The sequence below is a fragment of the Hylaeus anthracinus genome, unplaced genomic scaffold, assembly GCF_026225885.1.
Source record: "Hylaeus anthracinus isolate JK02 unplaced genomic scaffold, UHH_iyHylAnth1.0_haploid 11997, whole genome shotgun sequence".
NCBI lineage: Eukaryota > Metazoa > Arthropoda > Insecta > Hymenoptera > Colletidae > Hylaeus > Hylaeus anthracinus.
This window is the reverse complement of record NW_026534344.1, coordinates 864,179-891,389: the sequence shown is the minus strand read 5'-3', so window position 1 is coordinate 891,389 and position 27,211 is coordinate 864,179. Positions and strand designations below refer to the sequence as shown.

General features: G+C 42.4%; 1 protein-coding gene across 31 annotated transcripts in view; it reads right to left on the bottom strand.

Moving 5' to 3' along the window:
• The window catches only part of LOC128889650 (calcium/calmodulin-dependent protein kinase type II alpha chain), a 100,173-nt gene that overhangs the window by 24,388 nt on the left and 48,574 nt on the right, over positions 1–27,211 (bottom strand). For 16 of the 31 annotated variants that reach the window (XM_054147434.1, XM_054147435.1, XM_054147436.1 and 13 more), the window contains exons 4-11: positions 24,616–24,670; positions 23,562–23,700; positions 23,296–23,398; positions 21,116–21,294; positions 20,654–20,776; positions 20,255–20,338; positions 15,256–15,316; positions 4,414–4,503 (exon numbers count right to left, since the gene is read on the bottom strand). In XM_054147434.1, coding sequence (XP_054003409.1) covers positions 4,414–4,503; positions 15,256–15,316; positions 20,255–20,338; positions 20,654–20,776; positions 21,116–21,294; positions 23,296–23,398; positions 23,562–23,700; positions 24,616–24,670 — 834 coding nt within the window. The remainder of the gene's footprint in view (positions 1–4,413; positions 4,504–15,255; positions 15,317–20,254; positions 20,339–20,653; positions 20,777–21,115; positions 21,295–23,295; positions 23,399–23,561; positions 23,701–24,615; positions 24,671–27,211) is intronic. The other 15 variants (XM_054147439.1, XM_054147447.1, XM_054147454.1 and 12 more) reach the window with 3 other exon arrangements.

Sequence of the window (27,211 nt, the reverse complement as noted above, 5' to 3'; positions counted from 1 at the left end):
GATCGACGAGTCGTGTGACTGTGTTTAGGGATTCATTGAACGTCTATCGATCGTTTCAACGTGGAGAAATTCAGCAGCCACGACGTTTCGAAGCGGTGGATCGCAAACAGGGTTGCTCGACTATTATAATACTATGTAAACATTCTACAATACTATTCCAAAAGAGAAATCGTCGAAAGATAATTCGAGTTTCCCTATAAACGGGGGAATAGTCTATCGGTAAAGTTCAGGCCCTGTTTTCAACGATGCGCTTTCTTCGTGTCGCGTGTGCGCGTGCTTGCGCCTAACGTGTTATGGATTTGTGAGCATTATCATGTTATATACTGGAACGCAAAAGAACATTACTCAACGCTCCTCGCATGTAGCTGGTTTCTACGCATTACTTGTTGTTGGTACTCTGGAGACGGGGCACGTGTTCGTATGCGAGCGTGTTTGTGTGCGGTTATGAAACGATTAGGACGATATATCGAAAGCGAATCGCTTGCTATATGTGGCGATTGATACTGTTAGTGGCGCACAGCTGAGGAATATTTGTGATGTGTGAATTTGAACCGAGTACTTCATTCCAGTACAACGAATTCGGTGGTTAGATGACAATTTGGAAACTTTGTTTGAAATTACGCATGGTTGTTCAAATGAAGCGATTCTGAAGGTTTCTGTATTTACGAATAATTCTAATTAATTTAGCGAATGTCACGGGTCAAGTTCTTTCTGATTTTCCTATGTTGCATACCGATTCTCGCGTAAGAGACGGTAAACAGAAAGGTCTCCGATCGAATATGCAACCGAGAGAGTCCAATTGTTTCGGCGCTCTGTAGTATTACCGTTTTGTCCTCGAGTGTGCTCGTGTATGGCTCGAGAATCAATTCACTCGGTGATAAAGTGTCCCGAGTCTTGAAAGCGAATGAAACCCGTTGTCTGGTTGTGTTTTCGGTGTATGGGGACAGGGAAACTTGGTTGCATGCATGCCTGGGATTACACGGATTGCACTTTCGCGTGCTTGTCCGTCGCGGCAAAAATTGAATACCCGCGAAATATGGGACGAAAAGGTCCAGAAACTACCACCGAAGATATAGTCTAAATTGTTTCTTTCACGATTTCCGTTTAAACAAATACTACAAATAACGCTAACGGATCGCTGTCTTTTCGTTAGAATTAATCGCTATACGAGTACTGTACACACTATGCTACGGTAATACTACTTGAATAGTTCTTTTTTTGGGGGCAGGGAGGGTAGGGGTAGAAATCTAAGGAAACTATGGTTCGTCGCGAGAGTGCAATCCTCAGAAAAGGATCCTGAATGAGTCTGCTTTCTCGCGATGTATGCGAAACGAAGGCTTCCCGTGTTCCCCCAAATGTACATCGCAAAGAAAATAGCAGTTCAAAGCTGACCGAAAGGTGTCGCACGAAGTAAACAAGTTTCAGAGACACATCGAGTGATACAAAGATGTTTGATCCTTTGCGAGGACGACGGATCGTTCTACACTTATATGTGTATTTTTCAAAAATTTAAAGTATCCTGCAATCGCAATAAAATTTCCAGATTCTTGAGTGAAGCAAAGTTCGAAAGCGACGAGGGTCCGTCGTCGACGCTCAGAATGAAATTCGACGTGCAGTGTTCTTCCTGCGTGAAGAGTCTCGAGAGGGTCTGATCGTGTTTGCTTGTGGTGTGCGGATCGCGTGGCGCCGATTCTGTCGGGGTAATCCCGAAAGAACGGGCCGTCTGAATTAATCAGCAACTTCAACGATGGTTCATTAAGCCAGGGTTCGTATGAAAACTGGATGCCCGAGAAGCGGGTCGATCGCTATATCGTTTTCTCAAGAGTTTTCCGAGTCAAATCGCGTCGGTCCTCGCGAAGGTGGATGCGTTACACTCGTGAGAGAAAAAGGGGTTGGGTGAACTGCGATAGAACGCTCGAAAGTACACAGTTCAACGACTACAGAGAGGCGAAAAGACAGAACCGCGGAAGATACAGCTTTGTTGCGATTCGGTGAACAACCACGAGCAAAGCTCTACACTCTAGAAGTAACACGGTCTTCGTGGGTGCTCCACAAAGGCTCGTCGTTATCGCGAACTTTGGGGCAAAGTAACGAAGTGTGATACGAAAACGAGTGGACCTGAGAAGTGTACCAAGCGAAAGAGACTGATTGCGAGACTATTTTATGTATCAATTTTATCTTAGTTTTTTGAAAAAGTAAATTCGCGTTTTGGCGATACGATTTTGTAGAACTTAGATAAGCATAACTTATTAAAAAAATTGTTTATTACATGAGTGTAATGTTGAAAACAGAAGATACTGATACAGTATTTATTCCTTAAGAGCTCGTTTCTCAGCTACTCTCTAACAGCACGTTTTGGCCTACACTCTAAAAGCTCACACGATTCTGAATCTGGTCCTCAACATGAATCTCAGAAACTGCTGAGAAACGTGTCTCTCTCTACATCAATCCTCTGCATCAAGTGACGAGCTCTCAACGAATAAATATTGTAATCGTGAAACGATCATAAACGCTGCAGGGTAAACAGTCCGCGATCGACGAACCTCTGTGACAGGTTTACGAACATATATCGGTAATCGGGGCACAGGTGTACGCAAGTATAAGGCGGATTGTGGCTAGAGAGGGCGACAGGTTGAAGGGGCAAAGCAACGAGGGGGATACTCAACTACTCGAGCTATTGTCCGACGATCGATTTGCACGTGAGCAGGAGCGCTATCTCTCTAATAATAGGCGGATATGCGCGCGCAAGTCTTCTGCTCGTGATTTCGTTACGTCGAGGGGACCGCGAGCAGCCTTCATCGATGGCTGGAAGGATCATCGTCGATTTAACCGAGAGAAACAGAAATTGGAAAGGTTTGCGTGTGTTCTCGTCTGCCCGCTTGAGCATTTTTTCTCAAATCTATTCGACCCATAATTAGACTCTACATTGGAATTGTCTTTGGTGGAATTTAGATAATCGAATATTTGTTTAGAGTCGGTTTTATATATTTTATGAAAAATATAGAAAATCGAAATGAAATTGAACCAAAGGTAACACAGTCGATCATGGATCGAATAGATCGATAAAGTGCTCTAGTTGACTGGCAAGCACACCGACTGTCTCAACGCAAGCATGAATCAACATCAAGAATGGAAAGGATCCTTCTTTACACCGACTGACCCACGAGAGTCGGTCGAAACTCGACTCTATAATACGTCTTACCCGTTGAATCCTGCGTTTATCGAGGGACACGCAATCGATTGGTTGCATCATCGTCAGTTTCCAAGTGTCCCATCGGAGGGGTGGGGGATTAAAGGGGGTGAGTTCAGAGAGTATTTGAACGGCGAGTTTCTGTCAGAACTGGGACTATTCGAATACTGAGGAATACTGTTTGAATACTTCAATTGTGGACAATTATTTGAGTACTATTTCAATAAATTTGACTATTTAAATACCTCATTACCGAAAGATTACTTAAATACCATTTAAATACACTTGTCTATTCGAATATTGTTCAAAAATTCATTTTTACTGTTCAACTATAAAATTATTCGAATAGTCTCGAGCTCTGATATCATTCATTCCACGAAACGTCGACTAGAACTCGATTCCATCTGCCGTGACCCAGGTCACAGAGCGAAAAGCAAGCGAAACATAAATTCAGATTCGACGAATTAACCCCTTTCTCTGGGGTAGAGGCAGAGTCCGTCACGAATCCGAGCGACAGCAAGACTGAAATCCAGTTATAGCCACGCAAGTGGAACAAGCGAATTCAGCTTCGATCCATTAGTAGATTTCGCTGGGAAATTAACTGTCCCGGTTGGGTCTCGAGCAATTAACGAGCCTAAGGCTCGGTTTCGTCGCGTGCACGCGAAACATGCGACGATTCGAGGAGGAACGCTGTTCCCGTCGCAACTTTCACGTCCGCGTACGAAATTGCGTCTAGTTCCCCAACGTTTCTCGCGACCCTATTTTCTGGGCTATAATTGCGGCTTGAAACGAAACTCGTGCACGGGGAATCCAAATACTCGTCCTTTTCGTTGGACTACACATCCCTGTGCGGAGAACACCCAAGGACGTTTGAGTAACACGCATAACGGGGCCTACAACTCTAAACTTCGAACTTTTAAAGCTCTAAAGTACACTCATAAATTTCCAGAAAAATCACAAAGGAGACACTTAATTCAATTCAACTAAAACCACGGGTCAAGGGTCGCGAGGACGTCTCGAATCGCCTCGAGTTGTATGCAAACGCGACGACACTAGTGCACCTTCTCGGTGCAACCACGAATTTTGTGCGTGGTAAGAATACTGATATTAGTAGGTGATGATTCCCAGTGGGAATTTCCCGATGAGAGATTCCCAACGGGGAACCAAAACACACGAAGAGGATCTAAAACAAGATCTACAGTGACAAGGAGTGGGTGTCCTACCTCTAACGTCATCGTCCTCGATCGTTGTGCTGCTGTCGGTGGATTCCTTCACCTGGGAACCGTCTCCCTTCTTCGTGATGGTGCTCCGACCTGGAGCACGCAGAGCGTTTCAGTAAATCGGCATGGACGGGGCAGGATATTATTTTTTTTGTGTGGAGAGCGAAAGTAATCCAAAAAGACAAACAGAGAAGAGCGAGATGGAGCAGAAGAGGAGGCGTTGGACAGGTTCAGCCCGGATCGGGTCGAGTAGAGCACACACTGAAGACGGTCATCGAGGATCGAGGGATCGACGAGGATCGCACAGGTGAAAGATAGCGCGGCGCGAACTCAACTGCGGACCTGTCCACGGGCCCAGGCTCTTCCAGGCGCGTGGAAGTGGAGGGGATCAGTATGGTGGGGATCCTAGCTATGGACAGGCCTGAGAGACTGATCTTAAAATGGTTGATATAGCGATCTAGATGGATTTTAATTATTATTAAAATTTGGTGTATTTTATATCATAAAGTAAAAAAATTCTTTCCTGTATTTGGAAATGCTGCAGACATGATTTTACTTTGATTATTCGATCGGTACTGTATCTGAATCGCTAAATCAAAACGTGGGCTCAAAATCTCATCTTGGGAAACTTTTAACATCGTTCACTTTTTTAAATTGAACATGTTCGGACATAATTGGATCCGAAATTGGTCGTTCAACGTCACTTCTTTCGCTGTGAAGCTATAACGAGGATCTGAGAAGATTTCCCCTGAATGGAATTTCAAGAAAATGATACTTCGCTATCAGTCAACGTTTCTATAGATTACAGACGGCAATTAACAACACTACTATTACAAAAACGCAGTCTATGACTTGCAAATACTTGAAAATACAAGTTCCTCTTCAGGAGCTATCTTCATAGCTTCGTGCAGTAGATGCAAATTTCTACTTCGTTGCTATAACAGCCTCTCCCGTTGGAGGGACTTCAAGTTTGCGTGCAGAGACTATAAATGGCGGGTTGGAGTAGCCAGGCGGCGTTGTAGAGGTGACCTCGAGCAACCAATTCATTCTGGTCCAACCGTAATTCGAACTCTGAACAAATCGTGACTGGAATCGAACGCGAGGAGTTAGTGGAGCTGGTTCATCTTGGTTTCTCAAGGAATTCATCGGATCAGGTGGATAGAGAGAATTATTTTAGGTCAGACGAATCTAGATCTTCGTCGACCGTAGCCTAACGAAAGATCAGGCTTGAAGAGACTAACCAAGAGGAATGCAAACCGTAGAGTGTAGATAGATAGACAGAGAGAGTAGAGTGACAGAAGCCAAGATATAGAGGCGAGGAGAGAAGTCAGAAGGAAGAGATCAGAGAAACAGGATCGCAAAGGGATAGTCGAACACTCGAGTGCATGTGTTCTGCATGCGAGACAATCGTGATCAATCAGTTCGAGCAACTCTGCCGATGCTCTCAAGATGACGTATGGTGCCAGGAAAAAAAATGGTCCTCTTGTTCCTTTTACCTTTCTGATGGCTCCTCTCGAGAGCTCGGCTTCGTTCCGTGCCAGAAGCGTCGTAACGTTTTCATAAAAGTGGAAAAAAGTAGAAAAAAGCACGGTTGGAAACAAAAATTCATGCTGAAGAGCTGCGTGCGATTGCGTGTCGTTGGCGAGAGAAGAGTGTAGTGTCGTGCTTGCGAAAATCGCGACTCGAGGGGCAAGGTTACCGAAATTGCTCCTCGGACGCTGACGAAGATGTCCCTTCGACACTGGTATCGATTTCATTTAACGGGGGGGCTCTGGTATGATCAGAACTTTTATTTAACACGATGACTGCTAGACTAATTCACATGGAAATATCTACAGCAATAAGATTTTGTCTCGAGATTATTGGAAATTATAGAATTTAACATTTAAGTATCAATATTTGGCTGTAAAATTGATTAATTTAATCATAAATCCATAGTGAAAAGCTCTGTTACCCATATATAACGTTATGTGTTCAACGTGTTAAATTCGAAGGCGTGCAGTGGCATGACACAGACCCTGAACGTTATATTAACCGTTTAAGTACCAGGGGTCATTTTGAAAGTTGTTGTTGAATTCAGGCATGTGGCGCGACGTTTGCTGGGTTGTTATGATTGCAAGGAAATCCAAGAATCGCGCTTCTGTAATTGGATGTTTACAAGTACCAGGCGCGCGATCACGCGTCACACAGCGTCGCAGTACGTGCGTGGATAATTTTTTCAACGGTTTGATCGGAAGCACCGAGCATTCCTGGAATTACATGTTTGAAATATACTTGCGTTCTACGATTTACGAATACATACGCGAGACTGAAACGGTTAATCTGTTAATATGGACAATAGAATTGAAAAGTTCGTTTACGTACAAATAAGGGTAATTTTGTTCTTTCCTACTCCATCCGCATGGTCTCATTCTCTTCATCAAAGAGTGACTCGAAAATAACTACTGCACTACTTTCGCAAAATTCGATCTAATTTCGAAAAAATACAGAGCAGAAACTGACCGGTGCATCCTTCGCGTTTCTCTAAATTTCACAGCCTTTGGGGGTTGATTCTTCGCGATTAGGGGACTGTGAGAGCCACTCGCACGGTCATCTGTTAGCCGTGGAAAAAAGGTGGCGTCAAAGACGACAAGAGAATTACCAGTACGCATTAGAGAGCTGTGGGGCTCGTCTTTCTCGGGGAAAAATTGAATTACACGGTTGGCCCCGTAGGCGGACGTAATTATTGTCACAGCAATATCAAGCCTCAAAGGACGGCGAATCGTCTCTCGGCGGGGATCGAGTTGAATAATTTGCCGCGGGAAAAGCGGAGAGACAGGATGGAAGCCGCTGGGTTCCGACGCCAGGATAAATACGGAAGGGAAATTCCTCCCCAGAGTATAATATCCGTGTACTTTGGGAAGCGGACTCCCGCCACGGAGATGCGCTCGTCAAGACGCGTTTTATGCGCTCTCGCGTATTTTTATCTCGCGTACTACCATCGCAGGACCTCCCCTCGCGTCGAAGCAACCCCATCCTCGTCTGGATCACGTCCGTCTTCAATTTTTGGGGGTTGCTTTCGCTAGACTGACGTCGTATCGTTGAAACTCAATTGCTCAGGAATTTACCCCTTCGCTGATAACGAGCTCTGATTTTCTGCTTTCAAGGCTAGGCTTGGAAAATATTTGCAAGTGAATTACTCCAAAATATTCCATCAACCTCTTTTACTTCCTCAAAATGTTCATTTTACTCTCCAAGCCTAACCTCATAAACTTCCAGCCTTCGCGTGACTCTAAATCATTGGAGACGCGTGTAAGACCTGCCCGAAGAAGAGGAATCGATGGATAACGCGTTGCCTCGATACCAGAGGGCCCCAAGGATGGATACGAGAGAAGGGTACGAGGATATCGATGTTCAGTGTGAACGGCTCTTTTCGACATGCTTCTCTGGATGACAAGAAATGCGAGCAGCGCGAGTAGACAGACAGCCGAGAACCAGGCGCAAATAAAATAAATAAGCGAAGCCAAAAAGCGTGGGCATGCGATATGGCGACGATCGTTCGTACAGTTCCTTCTCCATACGTCTCACCATGAAATAAAATTGTTCAATCTTAATACACAAAGACATTCACATCATGAATCTAAATACAATGTACACAAATCTCACAAACTCGAATTATGAGGCTAGCTCTGTTCTATGCCTAGAAACCGAAGCGATAAGCGCCCCAGTCAATAAAATCGTCCAACCTCGATCCACGTGGACCTTCAGGTCGTGTGGGGACGTAGAACACGAGAGCGGGAAGCGTGACCTTGATTAGGCTAGCGACCACTATTTCGGGCTGCGACTTTTCGTTTGGAGGGGAACCAGCAACGAACAGATCGGCCATTGCACGATTCCAGCGTATGGAAGTCAGAGTTTGTATCGTGTGCAAGCGTGCCTTCGTCGTTTCGTAGGTCAGACGCGTCCCCTTTCGCTTGAGTGAAAGGTTCAGAAAGGGCGTGCCTTGCACCTCCGACCCACTTCGCGTAGCTAGAGTACCTTGTCAAAAAAAAATCAGTCAATAGAGTGTGTGAGAAAGAGAATGATAGAGATAGGTAGACAGAGTAGATATGTAGATAGACGGAGAGAACGATTGATCGAGTTTGGCTCGCGTTCTCCCGTCTGGAAGAATCGTATTCGATCCAGAGTTCATAAATACTTCTTTTTTCACTCGAAATTTATGGATCCGTCCACATTTGCATTTATATATATAACTCTCTCCTTCCACATCTCTTCTGAGGCCCCTTCACTTAGATTCAATGCATATTCTCTACTCGCACTTGAGAAACAGATTGTCCGCAATCAGCAAAACAACTTCCTCTTTAAAGACTTTAATTAAAATCTTTAAATTCCCCTCAGAATTAAATCTTCCACAGAATATCATCGTTCCATAAATAGATACATCTTTTCAAATATCATAATACTAGGTGAGACAGCTTACAGTCCCCACGTGAGCGATTTTCGAAGTCTGACAATGATTTTCCTCCAGCAAGAGAACGCGAGCTATATGTTCTCCCGTATCAAGGACACGATTCATGAGTGAAACGACAAGAAAATAATGATTCAAGCTTTGATCACGAATGGAGAAATCGCGACGACGAAGAAAGCACAGGTTTCACGATGAGTGAAGCGGTATTCCGATGTTCTCGATCGAGCTAGCGACACTAGAAACCAGTGACTGCGTAGCTGGTCGATTACGTTCAATCGATTCCCGTTACGGCCACTCTGATACGCCCCAACGCGATAGCGGAGACCTGGCATCGACAAATTCGCCGATGAAAACGTGAAAATGAGGCTCGCGACTCTGGTCACAGGATTATGGAGCTAATACGTTTGGGTTGTGGCATAAGTTATTACCGTGTTTGTTTAAATTAAGTGAGGTAGATTTTTAGACGTATCTCGCGATGTTTAAGTCACATTTTAGTTGATACTTGAGCTGGTTTGAGATGGTTAGATCGATATAAAAATGTTTCGAATAAATAATTTAATAACATAGAAAAAAAGCATGAAAAATATTCTTTTCTCACGAGAAATTGGAGTCTACTGTTTTTTTGATGTTGCACAACTAAAGGAATACGTATAAATGTGCTTACATTTCATCGTTTACTAAAACTGTGGATCGAATATGATTAAAAATGCTGACAATTAATTATGGCACAACCCAAGGCTTATCGAACGAATAAATTGTAACCAGAACGAACGAAGGAACGATGCGATGATTGATAATCAGACAATTGCAAAACGTTGCATCCAGGTTGGCGAGTTTTAAACGAACTTTCGTCACTAACTCGTCGCTAATTTTCTCGATTTATCTTCGTTTACGCGTCGATAAGTCCGCCTCGTGGAAACAGACGTTGAAATTAATTGTGTTTGTAAAGATAGAAGGCAACGTTCCCCGCGACGTGACGGCCCAGTAAACATAAAACAGGGCAACGATAATGATTGAAAAGCTGTTGGTCAGCTGACTCGTTAATATTGCAAATCGACGAACACCAAGATCGAGAGTCGGCTTACAGAGATAAATTCAATTAAACTTCCATCGCCTCGATAACGGCGAACAAAGCGAACGGATGCTTCGGGTAGGGGAACGAAGTTTTCCGAGTCGATTATACGTCGGTTGCTCGAAACAAATAAAGGGAACGAAAGGGAAAGAAAAAAGAACGGACGAACGATCGACGGTTGCCTTCGACTTTGTAATTGAAACAAATTGGCGACGAAAGTCGCGTTTACACGGCTCGTTCCCGCGGAAATTGTTACCTGGCAATGAAACTATTTGATGGTTCCGGCGATACCAGGCACGCGAGGCTTCGGGAAAAATTGCGCCGGTGTTTTTTATCCATGTAGTAATAGCAAGACGTGTGGATCTTTGTATTGAAATATTTCTAGATCGCAAAATTGATTCTAAGGGTAAAGTGGAAAATTAATTGTTAGAAAACATCTTTCATTCGCTGAGATAAAAATTGTTTTGTGTCAGGGACGCAAAGGCAGTAGTAGTACAATCTTTCTTCTAAAAACTGTAGAATCGAAGTGCAATCGATTATTTTCTTTGATATTCAAGCATACGTCTCTCGATCCGTCGGTACGGCTGTCAAAATTATTCTCAAACGTAATGTATCAACAAGTACCACCTGTAGAATTTTATTCGCCACATAGAACGTTACCTTCGTTTTACGTAATATTTGTTTCCACTCTTACGAGTCCTTCGCGAGCAAAGAAATCCTGTCCAAGTATCGACTCGCTTAGACAACTTCTTCCTTGACTCGTTCTCTTTCGGAGCGAGTCGAACTCGACGCACCGTCGATAAAAAAAAATATGAAAACATTAATTAACGCAAAAATGCCAGTCCCATTAACTAGTATAAAACTTTTGCTACCACTAATTAACATATAAAAATTCCAGCAGCATTGATTACTCGAACAAAGACTTGGAAGAGCGTAGATTCTCTGAACTTCCACGCAGCGTAGTTTATTTAAAAATTCATTCTCAACTAATTAACGCAAAAATTCCCGGTGGACGGTGCGTCATACCCTACCTGACTCTACATCGAGCGTGAAGTGTCTCCGACGATGTGTCTTTCGCACAGAAAAGAGTACGCAGTAATAAAAGGGGGCGGGGGCAGAACAAAAAGAAAAATAAATACACATAGGCTAATTACAGCGAAGTCAACACGCTGACGCGGTTTTGTCGCGCGTTTGTGTCCTCTACACGGCGCTGACAGGCGAAATTGTTATCCAGATAAATGTCTCGTCGAAAAACAATCTAATTATTCGAGACCTTGCCAGGAAACAATGCAATCTTCGATACACGCGCAGTGTTTAAAAAATAAAACAGAAAAATGATAACCAAGGAGTCGAAAAGTACACATTTTTCTAAACTTTGAACAGTATAAGAGTATAGAAAAAAAAAAAAAAAAACTATTAATGATTATCTCTTGAAAATCATCTCGATAGACCCATTTACACTGCTCAAAATTTTTAAAAATAACCCTTCCCTCGATCTATCAAAGATAATAGCGATCATCTTTCGTTCGACCATTTATTTGGATAATTTTTCTCATCTGAAAAGAAAAGACGCCCGACTTTGCTCTACGGATGCAAGATGCTCATCTACTCGACTAAAACGTAGGGGCTACAGCGTTCTAAGGGTAAGTTTGTGCTGTTCGTTCGTGTGTGGGAGTACAAGTACGCGCGCGTATAGTATGCACGCACACGCGTACGGATGTGTAAATACACAAAGTTGTAATATTGTTTATCGAGCATCTAGTACAGGAGGCGGACGAGTAAACGATGTGTAACTAACAAAGGAGGTACGTGTGTGAGTGTGTCCATGTAGCTGTAACTGTGTGTGGAGTTCTATGTGTGTAGGTGTGAGGGATGTGTATGTGTATATGTATACAAACGTACATAATACAGACATGGATTGCGTATAAATATTCATACCTAGTATTTTGGAACGTTACCGCGAGAGGAAACCAAGTTTTATGAAAAAAATACCGAAAGCGATTTTTTCGCGACGATATAGCCTTGTTTATCCATCGAGGGAACAGTATACAGAGTGAGTCACTCGAATGAGATGAACAAGTATCTCTAGGTTCGTTTGAGATAGCAAGAAACGAGAGATTCGTGCCATTTCGTCACTTTTTTTTTGCAAATGCAATGATGCACTTGGTAAGCTACATTTTTTGAAAAATAGATATAAATGATTCTTTTCGGAAGAACATGCACGTTGCACGATTAATATTTCGAGAGATGGTGTTAGAAAAAATTATGTACCAAGGGTATGAAAATAAATTCTTTTTCTTTCGGAAAAAACTGTACACTTTACTCGAACAAGTTCCAGTTTTTCAAAAAATAATTTTCCTTCCCACTTCGTTCGCATTTCCCCTCCAACGTTTACATAACATTTTATTTATTCCCACGACTGTAGTCGAAGTGGAATTGCACTTCGCAGGCGCACCGTTGCATTTAACGAAAAAAGAGTTAAAAATGTCTCCCTCGTTTTAATTTTTGTTTCCCAGCGAAACAGGAGGTTGAGGAGGCACGATTGCGCGATCCACCCGGTATAATAATTTTTTTACGACAAAGTCTGGAAAAATTCGCGAACAAAAAGCGGAATTTGTTGAGTTCCACGAACGAAATGAAAGTTATTTTCGCCCGAGCGTTGTCGTCGTTCCAAAATGTTCGGCAAGAATACGAGAGAAAAAGACAAAAAAAAAAAAATATGTAGATGGGTCACGAATGCGTCTCGTATTTCGCTGATGTCTCGTGGACGGAATAGGCGCTACAGAGTGGTCAGCAATACTGAACGCACAATAATCATTCGTGGGCGATTCTCGCTAGTGGACCGAAACAGTTGCGTTCGGTATTCGATATCTCGACGATATATTTTGGTTTCTCTTAAATTCATTTTGTATAACGTCTAAAATTTCTTTCTAAAGAAAAAAAAATAATTGAGAGATTTATAAGTAAAATTAAGAAGGTGTTATCGATGCACGAAATATGATTCCTAATTTATGAAATGGGCTCCACTTTCGAATTCGTAAAACGTGAATTCAAACGTAATATGCGAAATGATTTCACGAAGCAGTCGATGCGATAAATCTGTTCGTTGTTACTGTCGCTGAGTAATCGGCTCGTGGAATCCAAAACCAGAGATGAGCAAAATTTCATTCGAATAACGAATGACAAACAAAAACACTGTATATATTACGCATTCGATTAAACATATATTCAAATAAACCCCTATCCTCGACGCCAAAAATAATTTAACTGTCCAATCTAGATTACAATTTTTAATAAAAAAAAAAAAAATCGTTCATTCCTTATTCGAACCGTGGTTTCTAAAAAACGTGTTCGAGAGACGACGAAGCATGACTCCCCGATGATCTTTAAATTCGACCGATGAGCGTGATGAATGAGAAGAACTGCTTGAGTCCACTGCGACGACGATTCGCGTTACCCAGAATATTCCAAGAATCGATCAGGTGCATTCAAAGGGAAATCAAAAAATTCGGGGCGTGCCTTTTCGAGAGAGACAAAAAAAAAATAAGGACAAAGACAAAGAGAATCGCAGGCATCGTGTCACCATCGAAACACAAACATCTGGTACTGGTTTCGTTCTGGGTAACGTAAGACAGTCCTTGCAGGATATGAGGTGCGAGCCAAGTGCATCGACTATGAGGTACACCAGGTTGTGAACGAGTATCATGACGGTTCGCTAGAGTGTGCAGAGCGAGCACGGCTGAAATTTCACCCCCGAGAATCAACCACTCCTCTTTCAAGGGATCACAGTCCTCGAAAATGACCATTTTTTCTGTGCTTTCTGCGATTCGATCCTTAATCGTGTACATTTTTTCCTCAGCTCGACTCATACTTTAGTTCTACCCTTTACCCTACGCTATCATTCTACTTTCCCATAATCTTTCCAATATATCCCAAAATAAGATTAAAACTTCTTCCTGTCCCAAACCAAGGTTGGTAAAAATGGTCATTGTCGAGTATGATCTTCTCTGTTGAATCAGGTGTGAATTTCACCCCCGGTGCCCCAATCGCCGTGGATCTGTAGGCGAGGATCGACGTATGGGACTTTAATTCGTTCGAGCAGGAAACGATCGGGCTTCATTCCGCGGCCCTGGACGATTTTGTTTCGTTTCGTTTCGTTTCGTTTCGTTTCACTATCGGTCGTTAAACTCTGTAACGAAATTTAGGCGACTCGGTGAACTCGATTACGTCGAACCGTCGACGGATATATCGACTCGTTAATTCTTCGCGAACGGTCCCAACGAAATTTTCAAACCGACGCAACTCGATTAAGGAGGCGTTGCGAAGTTCTCTTGTGCAACGTAGCGACTGGAATCGCGAGCTACCGCGGTTCCAGCGAGGCACATGGAACGGGGAACACCGCACCGATTCTGATAAAACTTTGCAAGGTTTGCGGAACTGCCAAAAATAGGGGATGCTATGAAGTTTCATCTCCCACCCTGATGCTTGGCTTGCAATCTACGTTCGAGGGGAAACTCGATTTCAGAGAAACTCGTCGGATTCTTTAAAGGGAATTCTTGGGGGTTCTGTAATGGGAAGCAATGTCAGTGCAAATCTGAAACCTTGGGAGGTTGGTGGAGTTCCATTTTTGTTTATCATTATGTATGTATTTTTACTTATGCAAATTTTAGTCTACTTTGCAATATTCTTTTTTGAAAAATATAAAATCTCCCTTCACATTCAATCATCTAAAAAAAAGTGACTTTTACAAAAAGCTAAAACATCGAGAGGTACATTCACCCCCTCAAGTTTACCTTACCCTCTAAAGAAATATTTGTCCTTTATTTTCGACCTCCAAACGCCCAGATTCATCCGAATCCCCTAACGTTCCTCCGCGAAGGAAACCCCTTCCAAATGTTCAAGTTTTCAAGAGTGGTTTTCGCGATAACGTTCGTAATAAGTGAAACGAAACTGCGTGAGCAGGGCCACGCTGTGAAGCACCTCTTGAAAAGAATGAAAGGGCTGATGAACAGAGAGAAAGAGAGAGAGAGAGAGAGAGAGATTCTCTATATAACAGGGGGCTGAAGGGGTTGTGTAGGGGTGTGCAAGATGGAATGAAGAACGAGGCGGGTTTACGGGGTTATGAATTCAGGGAACATAAAGAAGTGAGACAGAAGTAGGCGGGGGAACGACATAGATGGTGGTAGAGAAAAGAGCGACAGAGAAAGTAAAAAAAAAAATAGAGTACAAGGGGGAGAGGGGTTCGGGAACGTAAAATTTAATAGGAGACATAAAAGTACTGTCTGTCGTGGTCCATGAAGCGCTGAAGAGGGCCGGAGGTACTTACCCTGTGTATCATACTTACTGGAAAAGTTCCGCGTCGCCAACATGGTCGTCAGAATAGCGCCCTGGGGACAAAAAGCAACGGTGATTATTCTCTCGAATTAATTGGGGCGGAGAAAAGACGTGGAGTGAACGCGGGTGGCTACGGGGGTGCTCGTTACTCGTTTAAGGGCTCCCCTTTAGGTGAATAAAAATTAATTTTGCAGATAATCGCGCGACATCCGTTGCCTCAGACTCTGGTGATCTTCTTGAACTTGGCTAAACTGCGATCAAATTGCGGGCAATTGTCGTTGCTTTGTGTTGTCGGTTGAGTAACTATAAGTGTTGGAACTCCTGGGGTTGTTCATATAATATTCAGTGACACTGTATACATAATCTCGCATAAATATCTTCAACGAGAACGGTCACACAAGATCTACGATATCTGGAAGCAAAAGAAACCGCCCTACACTACAAATCAAATTCGCAACTCAGCCCAATTAATACAACTTTGATTAGCATTTTTCTGTTCTAGACAAGGTCAACAATTAACAGAAGATCCACAAAAGTGATTGAAAATCTAGTTTCTGCCTACGTGAAATTCCAAATCTATATATATCCTAAATGCTGAACTTCTGATAAGAACAGCGTGCCTTAAAGAACTTTTGCACCGCACATATCGAATTAAGAGTTCTTTCTCCGCAGTGGCAGGGACTGCAATGCATCAAAACGCGAGCAAGAAGTCAGCTTCGAACCGCGAGCAGATTTGCGGTGGCGAATATCAATCAAGAAACACGAAACTCGGGGAGTTCTTCCGTGAAAAATCAAACGACTTCGTTGCGGTGGTGAAAAACAGTAACTCGACCTTTGTTATTCGTTCTGACCAACCAATGGCGCAATAACGTTCCTCGACGGGTAACGTACCGTGCTTCTAATTAACCGAACGTGCGATCGGGGCTCGATGGAAGCTCGGGAGGAAAACTATCTCAAACTCGTTTAATTGGAATTTTATTTAGCACAGTGTTCGCGTGTTGACCCCTTCGCTAGCGGGAATTCGTTCTCCCGGATAAAAAGATTTGATTTTTGGCAAACAAACGAGACGGATTGTTTTACGTCACGTTAGTTTTGTACATTCTTTGGGATGTTCTTGTCAAAAAACAAAAAAAAATATATATATATATATATTAAAAGAAGTGGAGTACGTATTGACGAATTGAAAAGAAAGAAAAACAAAAACAATTCGCTGTAATGTTTGTGATTGAGCTCGATCATTGTCAATTCTCGACTACGTTCAATTCTTTCATAAGGTCTTATGAAGCTTCCGGTTTACTGTATCACGTTATTAGACGGTGAACTTTGGACTCGCGCACGAGAGAGTCGCGACTAACAGAGATAAGCAAAATTCTCACTAGGCTATTTTAGTTTAACTCATAAATACGTCATCTACTACAATTCAATTCCTCATTCCTAATTTATTTGAATTCTCCTTCTTCTTCCTAAATTTTGTATCACTGATTTATTTAACGCTAATTCATTGCAAAATATAGCCACGTCTGGTAACTCCTCACGCTCCAAGAATTCAACTGTAACAGTATTCCCGCGAGCACTCGTTCACGGTAGATCGATCGATTAACTTCCCGCTGATTAATTTGCATCTCGAGCGTTCTTTCTCTAAATTAAACGCCCCATGTCGTTGGTCTCTTATGCACTCGCTTGAATTCGTCGCGACGTTATTACGCCGAAATACGTTTCTTTTTTTGTACTTAACAATATAAAGGTTAGAAGAATCGGTTAATTGTATAACCGGTTGAATCGCGCGATGATTGCTAGAAAAAAGTGTCTGACAGGAAGCTTAAAATCAAGAGATTTGCAGTTCAATGTTTAATAGTGCGGATCAAAATAATCTCCTTTTGCACGGTGACAGAGGAGACCCCAATTCAACTAGAATATTATTACAGAACACGGTTCCAAAGGCTCGTACTTTCTGAACGGGCGTGAAATTTGAAAAATGATGACTGAAACCTTGCTTTATTTCACGTGGAATATTCTATTTTCCGATATCGTAAAGATCTCTCGTGGCAATGGCTCGTACCGACACACTCCTCGTCGAAGAGCTCGAATCGCCGTGCAACTCGAAACTCCCGCTCCCGTGTGAAAACATCAAAGGAACGTTTTCCACCGTGGAAAAAAAAAGCGAAACGCAGGGAACGTCGCGTCCGATCGAAGATTACCAAGGTTACAGAGCTCGTTGGAGTGTCCCTTTGAGGCTCGAAAACGAAGGGAGGCGAACAAAGCGCGCGCAGAATGAAATCTCTCGCAACAAGTTCCGAGTTTGAACACGATCGAGGGTGCGGTTTAATAATACGTGCTGAAACTCGAAACTCTGTGTTACGCATGGTTTTTCACAGCCGTGAAAAGATGGTTTTCACGTGTGTCGATTGAATCAAAGTCATAAATATTTCGTGAATTGATAATGGAATGCTGTATGATGGAGGGTACCTCGGGGATGATTGCTTCCTGTTGTCTGCACAGCACAAACTTCCTTTTCAACGCCCTCATGGCTCAGTGTGTCTAGGTCTTGGTTCGTTTTGATTCAATCTTCATCCACTTGGTTAACACTTTGGAGTATCTTTCAGGAGCGACGTTTCCAGAAACGGAAGGATGAAAGAAAGTGTTTTACGTGAAATTTTGGTTATTGGTGGGGTGGCTGGATTAAATTATTAAGCGGTTTGTAATAGTGTTTGCTAATTGAAAAACTGGTGATTCAATGCTTCCCGTCTCTAAGATATAAACAGTGGACATGGAAGAATAATTGCTTTATTTTTGAATGTTTGTTCTGTGGACGTTGATGTATACCTTCAGCTGAGTGCGTAACTTTTCAACCCCTTAAGATTTGAATTTCAAATAAAATATCAACTAAAGTGGCGATAGTAGGAAATCAGGATGAATTTATGTTCGAATGTGGTATCCGATACGCCTTACTCATTGGAAGACACGGGACTCGCTTGGAAGCGAATGCGCAATACCTGTCCCTAGTAATTCATTGAAATACGACACTATAATCCTCAATATCCTCTAATTATTCCCAAGTTCTACGACCGTGCCATTAACCAAAGTTAATCCTGACAGCTGATCACGGAACGTTACTGACCGCGATACTTAATATTTGAAACGGTAATATCCTTCATATCTCCTCAACAAATAATTAATTCCTCGCGCAAAAAAAAACATACGCGCCCTCTGAATACATACAAACAAGCACGCGAAATTCGAAGAAACCATCGCGAACACTGGCCACGAAAAAAAGCTGAAAAATTGGCGAAAAATTGTCTGCTCCCAAGACCCCGAAGGCTCCATCAAATGGAAAGATCGCGTGATTGGAAGCTCACCGCGCGACTCTCGACGTCCGACTGCGCTCAGATAGCATCGATCGGACCTGACAAACGAAAAAAAAATTGTATTTACTTGAATGGAAGCAGACCGCGGTCGGGACGTTGTTATTTATGCGAATACCGTTGCACTCGATATGCGAGGCTTACTCGATCACTGCCAAGCGCAAGACGTACAATCGTTGCAATAGTTACGACTTATCAATAGATCGGAGATGTATTTATCGAGCCGGCTCGTTTTATCCCAGTGGCTGCTTTCAAACGGATTGAAACCACCGTGGCACGCGTGCAACAACCACACCTCGCCCTAATGGCGCACGAAACGTCGACATGGAAATTTAATAGTTCGCTGTGAACGGGAGGGACAAGTGGCTAATGAGCTACGCGTGTTGTTGCCATAATTATAAATTATAATTTCGCGTGGGGATGGATTTGCGGTTCGAGGTGACGTCAACTTGTTACCTGTCGGATAACAGAGGCGCAGATGTAAAGCTGAGTGGTCTTTGGCAAGGAGAAATTAATTTTGTGGGACAGGTTGTTTTGGGAAATTATTAATTTGGGAATGAATCAATGTTAGTCGGCTAATTGTTTCAGTGGGTAGAGGAAAATTAATTTTGTAGACAATATCACATATGGACCTTTTTGTATGTAAGATAAAAAGGCTGAAATAATCGTCTCACTCTCTCTTTCTTTTGCACAGGAGATAATTGTGATCCGACACTGCACAATCAACACGATTTTCCACGCGTACACGCCAAGACTGCTCACGAACACATGTCACAGTTGACTGGTATCATAAGAGCACGCACACGCGTCCGGTTCGATTCAATTCAAACGACTGAGCTCGTTACCGTGTCACACAATTACGACAGACACCGTGAGCGAGGAGGGGAACCGGAAATTCACGAATTCCTAATCAACGACGACTTTGTCGTCGCCAATCACCGCGACTCGGCGCTAAGAACAAAAACAGTCTATGGGTGGGGACGGTGTCCTTTGCAGGTAGATCCAATACGCGTCGAGTGATTTCCTATCTTTAATTCATGCTCCCTGATGCGACGCCCACTCGCGCTGGTGTGGGATTAGATCAGTGGTGCGCAATCCTTTTCGTAAGCGAAATTAAATTTACCAAATAATTGAATCCTTATTGGATGAAATGAAATTAATTTTCGACTGAAATAGAAAATATAACAAAATAACACACGTATACAGTGACGAAAAAAATAGTTGCCCGTAGAAAATACCAAAAAAGAAATATTTAAACGTGAACTGTAATAAAGACAGGATCGTTTTAAGAAGAGAAGGACCTAGCGAAACGCCAGAACCTAATTTCGAATTCTGACCAGGCCAGCACGGTTCGTGGACGGTTTTCGGGGCTGGGCCAATGATTAAACGCTAAATACTAGCTTATCCCCAGCACGCGACACGGGCTATAGATCATTTAACGGGCTGACGCACCTTAACATGTCCCGAATCGAAACTCGCGTGTAACTAGTTAGCAGAGTTCTCCTACAACGTTGGCAACATGTTCATCGAGGCTGGATTCTATTAATCGAGAAACTCGCTGCCCCGTATCCACCCTCTTATTACGCGTCCAAGGGATCGTCTAATTGAACTAGATAGCACGTTACTCACCTTTAATTTGCGCCTTGCGTTAAATTTCTTCAAACAATCCACCGTCTCTTGTCTGTGGACGACGGATGCGACACGTTCACGTTGCTGAAACAGAGAATAGAGGTTTTGCTGGCTCTATCGCTACGTGTTCATTGGTTGTACTCCTTGAAAATTATAGAGACCACCATCTGAGCGTAATAGTATAGTGCAAATATTGTGGTTTCTATTCTTTTCAAGAGGGACACCTCAAAAAAATGAGAAGTAGATGAATGGAAGATTTAAGATGAAACGAGATTAGAATCTATTATTCTTGGACTTGTTAAACTTGAAGAATTTCTGCCAAAAATGGTATCTATGAAATTGGACAAGTGAACACGCAGCATGACGATAGGGGGATGATCTATGGCGAATTGTACTCACGCAGATCCATGGATGCTTCAGTGCCTCGCTGGCGGTGATCCTTTTGCTAGGATTCACCGTCAGCATCTGATTGATGAGATTCTTTGCTTCCGGCGTCACAGTGTCCCATTCTGGGCTGGGGTACTGGCGAATAAACAAGGAAGAAGATTAATTTACCGTTCGAGAAAGATCGAACCTCCCTTTTAGGGGACACGCAAACTTTTAGGATCAACGAGCAGCCGATTCCAGGTGAGCACTGAAAAAAGATCTTCCAAAGATCCTCACAGCAAGTACGACACCTTTCAAACCTTAAAAGATGACATAGCTCGCTTGATGATACATTATTTTACTGACACAGGTTCTATATTTAGTTCTGCTAAAGAAAGATTTTAAATCTCGTTGGATGATGATTATTTTCGATTTCATTTTGAATTGTTTAACGCGTGCTATTGTTTTGTCGAGGGGTGTAGACGGGTTTCTTACGTCGTACGATCCAGCCTTGATCTGCATGTAGAGTCGACCCTGATCCTCGTCCCAAAACGGCGGATAACCGACGAGGAGGATGTAAAGGATGACGCCACACGCCCAGATGTCGACTGGCTTGCCGTAAGGTTCCTTCTTGAGGACTTCCGGACTGAGGTAACCGGGCGTTCCAGCGAAACCTTATCGCATAACATTTTTATTCAATCACAGGGAGAGCAAACGTATAGAATGATTCATAGAAGCCAAACTCATCGAGTGCACTCTATGAAATTTGATAAATTTTAAAATACAGTGGTGAACCACTGGTGAAATAAATTTTGCTCTTAACAACAGACCACTCTGAAGTGAGTGCATATTTAATGTTAATTAAAAATCAAAGTTAGAATTCGTAATTAAATTAAACATTATCCTGTTGCTGCTCGTATTCAAATGAGATCTCACACATCGCCCGCGCGACAATTGATAGTGTATACTACGGAGGGATATTAATATTCAACGAATGATTAAACGTAATGAGTTTCGTCTGATGCGGAAATCCATAATAAAATTAACCGAAGGAATTGTTAACGATTGTCGCGCGAATAATCGTCATTATAATATTTCGTTAAAAATACCCGTTGCTCGCGATAGGATTGATCTCATCATTCCTGGTGAGGTCATCGCTGGGATTTTCCGGGGGAACCCCTTCTGTGGTCGCTCGAGAAGCATAAATAGAACCACGGGAACCTAAAATTTTCATTCCCGCTCGGATGTTCGAGCTCTAAAGACCTAAATTAATATTAATCCGTGCTTTATCCTCTACCTTATGATTTTATATTATGCGCATATTTAATCCCTGGTATAATTTAATTTCTCGGCGTAAACTTTGCCTCGTGTAATCGTTTCTGCATTTAATTTCGTTTATCGATGTTCACGAGATAAACATTCGTGTATTTTAATAAATATTGAAATTCTCTTCGCTTCGGTCTACCTATGATTGCGTATCTAATTTATTTTAAAATTCAGATTTCTCTGTATGGATATTTTCAGGATACTTCGTGTATCGGGGCGGGGGTGATATGAAAGAATTTCCTGTGGAAAACAGAGTAAAACGGTTGAGAAGGTTCCTCGACCGCAAACACAATACATACACGGAGCGTTCTCGAGTGAAAATCTCAGACGTGGAATCTATTTTGACTGCGAAAATGCAGGAAGTTTTCCAATAGCGCGTGAAAACTTCCATGGAGTTTCCCAGGAGGAAAAAACAAACGAGAACAGGCAGTCGAACGAGGCCGTTTCGACGTGACATGGCCTCTACACAGGCTCTTTACCAACTGATGGCGAATATTTTAAGAAAAGCTAGGAAAATGATCAAGAAAATTTTCATCGTAACAGCGGTACATTTTGAGAGGCTTGGATATTAAAATGAAATATTAAAAAATGTCTACACTTATTGAATCTACATTTTTGGTTGTGCACCACTGGTCTGCATGTTGTACGACGTCTATTAAACATGCAGAGGGGGGCAACGAGGGTGGTAAATGACTGAAAATGTCGGCAGTCGAATTTGAACCGCAACAGGCTAGAAAACGCTCAACGAAAAGAAGGAGTACGCGTCGTTGAAAGTAAACCGGGGAACATTACACCGGCGGAAAAATTTTATTCCAGTACTTCCGCGCTTTTCCACGAAACGATTCTCCTTTTTCCCCCCTTTTCACGTTCAGCCACCAGCTTCCGGAAATTTAAACCAACGTAAAACAAACCCGTGGCGTCCATTTGTTAGCTAAATTAGCTGTGCCACGAAACGAATTTATTTAACTTCCGAGTCTGTGATTTGCGTCCGATTCCAAATCGACTGGAAGCGCGTCACAATCAAAATTGCACCAAAGGACACAATGTCCACAATAAAAAAAAATACAAAAATAGAGCGTTAAATAGCGCAGTCCTGCTTGTGTATCAATTGTTTCTGTTTACTGTTTATGTGCGTAACGGGGTCGCAGGGTTCATCCACCCTTACGAATACAAATTACGCAATTACAACGTCTCATTCATAGTTCATGAATCCAGCAATAAATTGTTCATATGAATTATTGTTGGCGTGAAATAATTAATCGAGGACTATATCAGCTCGAGCATTATCGTTCGTTGACTATTAATGGTACATTCGTCGATAGAAAATTGATACAGGATGATCCACTTACCGAACCATGCTAGCGCGTCACCCTGCACTTCGATCGCCAATCCGAAATCAGCTAGTTTCACAGCCGCGCCTTTCGCCTTACTCGCGAGCAGCAGATTCTCAGGCTGAAACAAGAAGGATAGTATCCTTTAACTAAGATATAAATAATTTCGTCTATTCGCGTGACACGCGTCACGAATCTGGATTCTATAGCACGTGCAAATATTGAGGTGGGGCTTTTGCGAGTACTATATGGAATGTCGATTGAATTTTCGTTTCCATACGTACTTTCAGGTCCCTGTGCACAACTCCATTATGGTGGCAGTGGTGTACGCTTTCCAGGATTTGCTGGATACAGTGAGAAGCGTCTGCTTCGCTGTAGAATTCTCGCGCGACAATGTCCTCGAACAGTTCTCCACCAGTTACTCTATAGAAAAATACAATAAATAGCTGGATTAAAACTGTAAAAGCTTCGTCGTTCGAGCAACGATTCGTCCACTTTAGATCATACTAACACTATAGATTGAATCTATTGTTTTAATATAAATAGATCTCCAATCCTAAACAGCATCGAAAATATTTTCGAACACAAGATATTTTTTCGATTCTCAATTCTCAACAGATAAAAAATCTGCAGTCCGGTAGGACAAAGACACTAAGGAATCTGAATTTCAAGAAGAAATTAAGACGCTTGAAACGATCAAAGGCTCGAGCTCCTCAAGGAATGAATTGCACCAAGATGTAGATTATCAGTTACGTAGTTTTTCATCGATCTTGGAAAAGTTCAGCAAAGCAGGAAATGCCCCGCTGAATTCTTCCACTCGAACGGATCACCGCGAAGTTCCTCGCCGTCAAATATCGCGATACTTTCCACCGTGGAATATCGATACGATCAGGCAGATTCGTTAATATGCAAATCGAGGTTGATTAAAATTCACGAGGACGGCCAGCTTCAACAATCGGCGGCCGACTAATTAACAGCTGCAAATTAACAATTACCGGTCTCGATCGGGATCGAGAGGGAGTAAGAAGAGGCAGAGGTTTATATATAGGGTGGTTCGTGTAAACTGTTACTGAGCCGTTTTATCAGAAAGAAATGGAGACATTGATTTCATTTTTGATGTTGTTAAATAAATGTTATCAAAAGTACATGTCTCCCAGGCCAATATTCGAAATCGATGCGTACGTAATGCCCCGTACCGGATGGGGTCGTCGCCGATTTCCTAGGATCATTCGACGTCGTGATTAACTCGATTAGAAACTTTTCGACCCAACGCGACGTTATCGTCGACTGCCCGCGCGTTTAATCTATGATTAATCTCGCCCCCGTCGCTCTACTTACAGATCAAAGACGAGGTAATGGTAGTTCTCCTCCTGTATGTTGTCGTGTAATCTCACTGTAACAGAAAAAGGGATGAGGCTGGTTTAGTAACGCTGAAATTTAGACTGCGCTAGGGGTAGGAAAACAATCGATGCGATTAATGGATCTTATAGCGAGGTATAAAAGGTTTTCCAAGAGAGGTTTTAGGATCTTGGAATTACCATTATTATAATTTTTTTTTTTTTGCAACAGAGGTGCAACTCATATTCATGTACGCATTTAAATAATAAAAATTGAATTCATCTTTCTCTCCCTCTTTTTTTTCCAGTGTGAAAAAGAATTACGTAATAAATTATTGAAATCCTCATGAGAGGATCTCGGAATTTCATCCTTGTTACTTTTTCTGAAATAAGAAGGTAGTATTTCAGTGTAAAGAAGAACGAATAAATTAATTAAACGGAGCCCAAGAAGAGTTTCTTGTTTAATGTGAGAGGATCCTAAAATTTAATGACACAGCCAGCACAAAAAAGGAGTCCAAAGGTTGGAACAATGTTTCAGCAACGACTGAAGACGCGGAAGGAAAATTGTCGCGGTATCGTGCAAACGATCTTCACGGTCGTTGAACAAATTGCATCGACACGGTCGCGTCGCGTCGCATACGAATAGCGCCATTAGGGATCCGGATTTTTGCGCGACCAGCCGACGGCGGGGGCCAATTAGCCTCTCGAAGGGCCGTTTTTTAGTTAACCAACGCCTGTGACGCCCTACCACCGCCGGGTCTAACGAATGGCGTTGTAAATTAGTTTAACGATCAACAAGGTATGTATAATAAGCGACTATTATCATGAGACTACCATTCCTTGAGATTGGCTATAATTTACGACAATTATGCAATCATTATCAAAATCGGAACAGGCATATATCTATGCTAGGTTTATTCAGGAAATGTACGTTTTACAAACTTAAAATTTAGAAACGCTTGTTTCGTTCTCAAAAATTGATCTCTCCTTTAATTAAAGAGATGTAATGATAATTACTGTTAGCATGACGTAATTTCGACGCCAGGGTATCGAGACATAGCTCGAGTACGGGGTGTCGCTTCGCTAACGCAAACGAGTAGGATCGATTCGGGAATAACCGGGTATCGTTTGCATCCGCGACAGTTTGCTCGATCGCGACGTTCATTAAGGTCAACGAAGAGACATTCCTCGCGATACAATACGACGTTCTCGTCGAATCGGCCTTAATTAATGTCAAGTGAAGCCACGGACCGAATCTGCGCGAAAACTGTCGTCTCTGACGCGCTTCATTCTCTATGCTAAACAAGTCTTGCATTCGCGGGTCACGCGATTATTTTTGGAAATGCTGGACTAGTAAGAAAACAGTATGGTAAGTTCTATGCCAAACATTTCAGGATTGAGGTTTGTTTCACTGATCGACTAGAAGCGATTCTCTACTTTCAGATCATTTTTGAAAATTATAGAAGATAGATAGAAGATTATAAGATATAACAGAGTCTGACTCTGTTAAGGGTTATAATATATTTTGTCACGTATGTTACTTTAAACCTGTTTAACCAGCAAAAAGCAACATCAGTCTCCCTATTTTTATAAAATATATTTTTGTCCAGGTTTATGTCAGACCTGTCTGGATAGTGTAAGAAGAAACGGGAGCGCACGCGTGCAATTTTTAGAATTCGATAATAAGCGTTCGATATCGAGTCCCCTGAATCGAGCATTGAGCAAACTTTCGTTCGGATAAATGGAATCCTCTCGTAGTTTCATTATTCAACGCGCCGCGCTAGAAATAGCCGCGAGCGCCTCCAAAACGAATATAAATCGCAAACGTGACATTTAATATTCGCGACATTTTACGATTGCACCGTGAAAAGCTACACCAGACGGAAAGTTCAAGCAAGGCACGGTTGGAACTGTGAATGTAATCGCGCAAAACGCCTAACTCCGCGTCGCGTTGCGTCGAGGTGTGGCTTCCGGGATCGATACTTACGCCAGGTACTGTCGTTTCTCTTTCTGGCGACCAAGATTAAGAATATGGAATATTGGAAAATCAATTTTATTGTGCACTTTGAAACGTTGGCTGATCCTTCTATTTTTTAGATATTTTTGTATCAATTCTCAAACAATATTCGCACGACCCACTGGGAACTCACGGGCCATACTTTAATTCCACGATAATTATCATTTTTACAACAACGAATTGATGATAAAATTCAGTAATCAAGTAAGAGAGTAATCAAGAACCACTGCTTCGTAATATACGTTTGTTTACCGATTCGCAGTTTACAATGTCCACCGACATATGTTTCATAGATGAAACCTCAGAAGGAATTTACCGATTCGAGGATGAAACGCCACTTTGGCAAGAAAATGGATTTCCCCAATATCGTCCTCGTCCCTTTGTGTGCCACTATGGCTACTCCAGAACACGACAAGCCATATGAAATTTTTTCCAGCGCCATTATCCGCTCCACGCGTCGTCACGACGCGCGGCAATCGCGACGTCGAACAAAAGATTTCTTCGGGCATAATTCGCGAACAATGCCGCCGCGATAAGAGGTTCGCGTTTATCGAATCAGTCACGGATTCCGAGTGGAAAC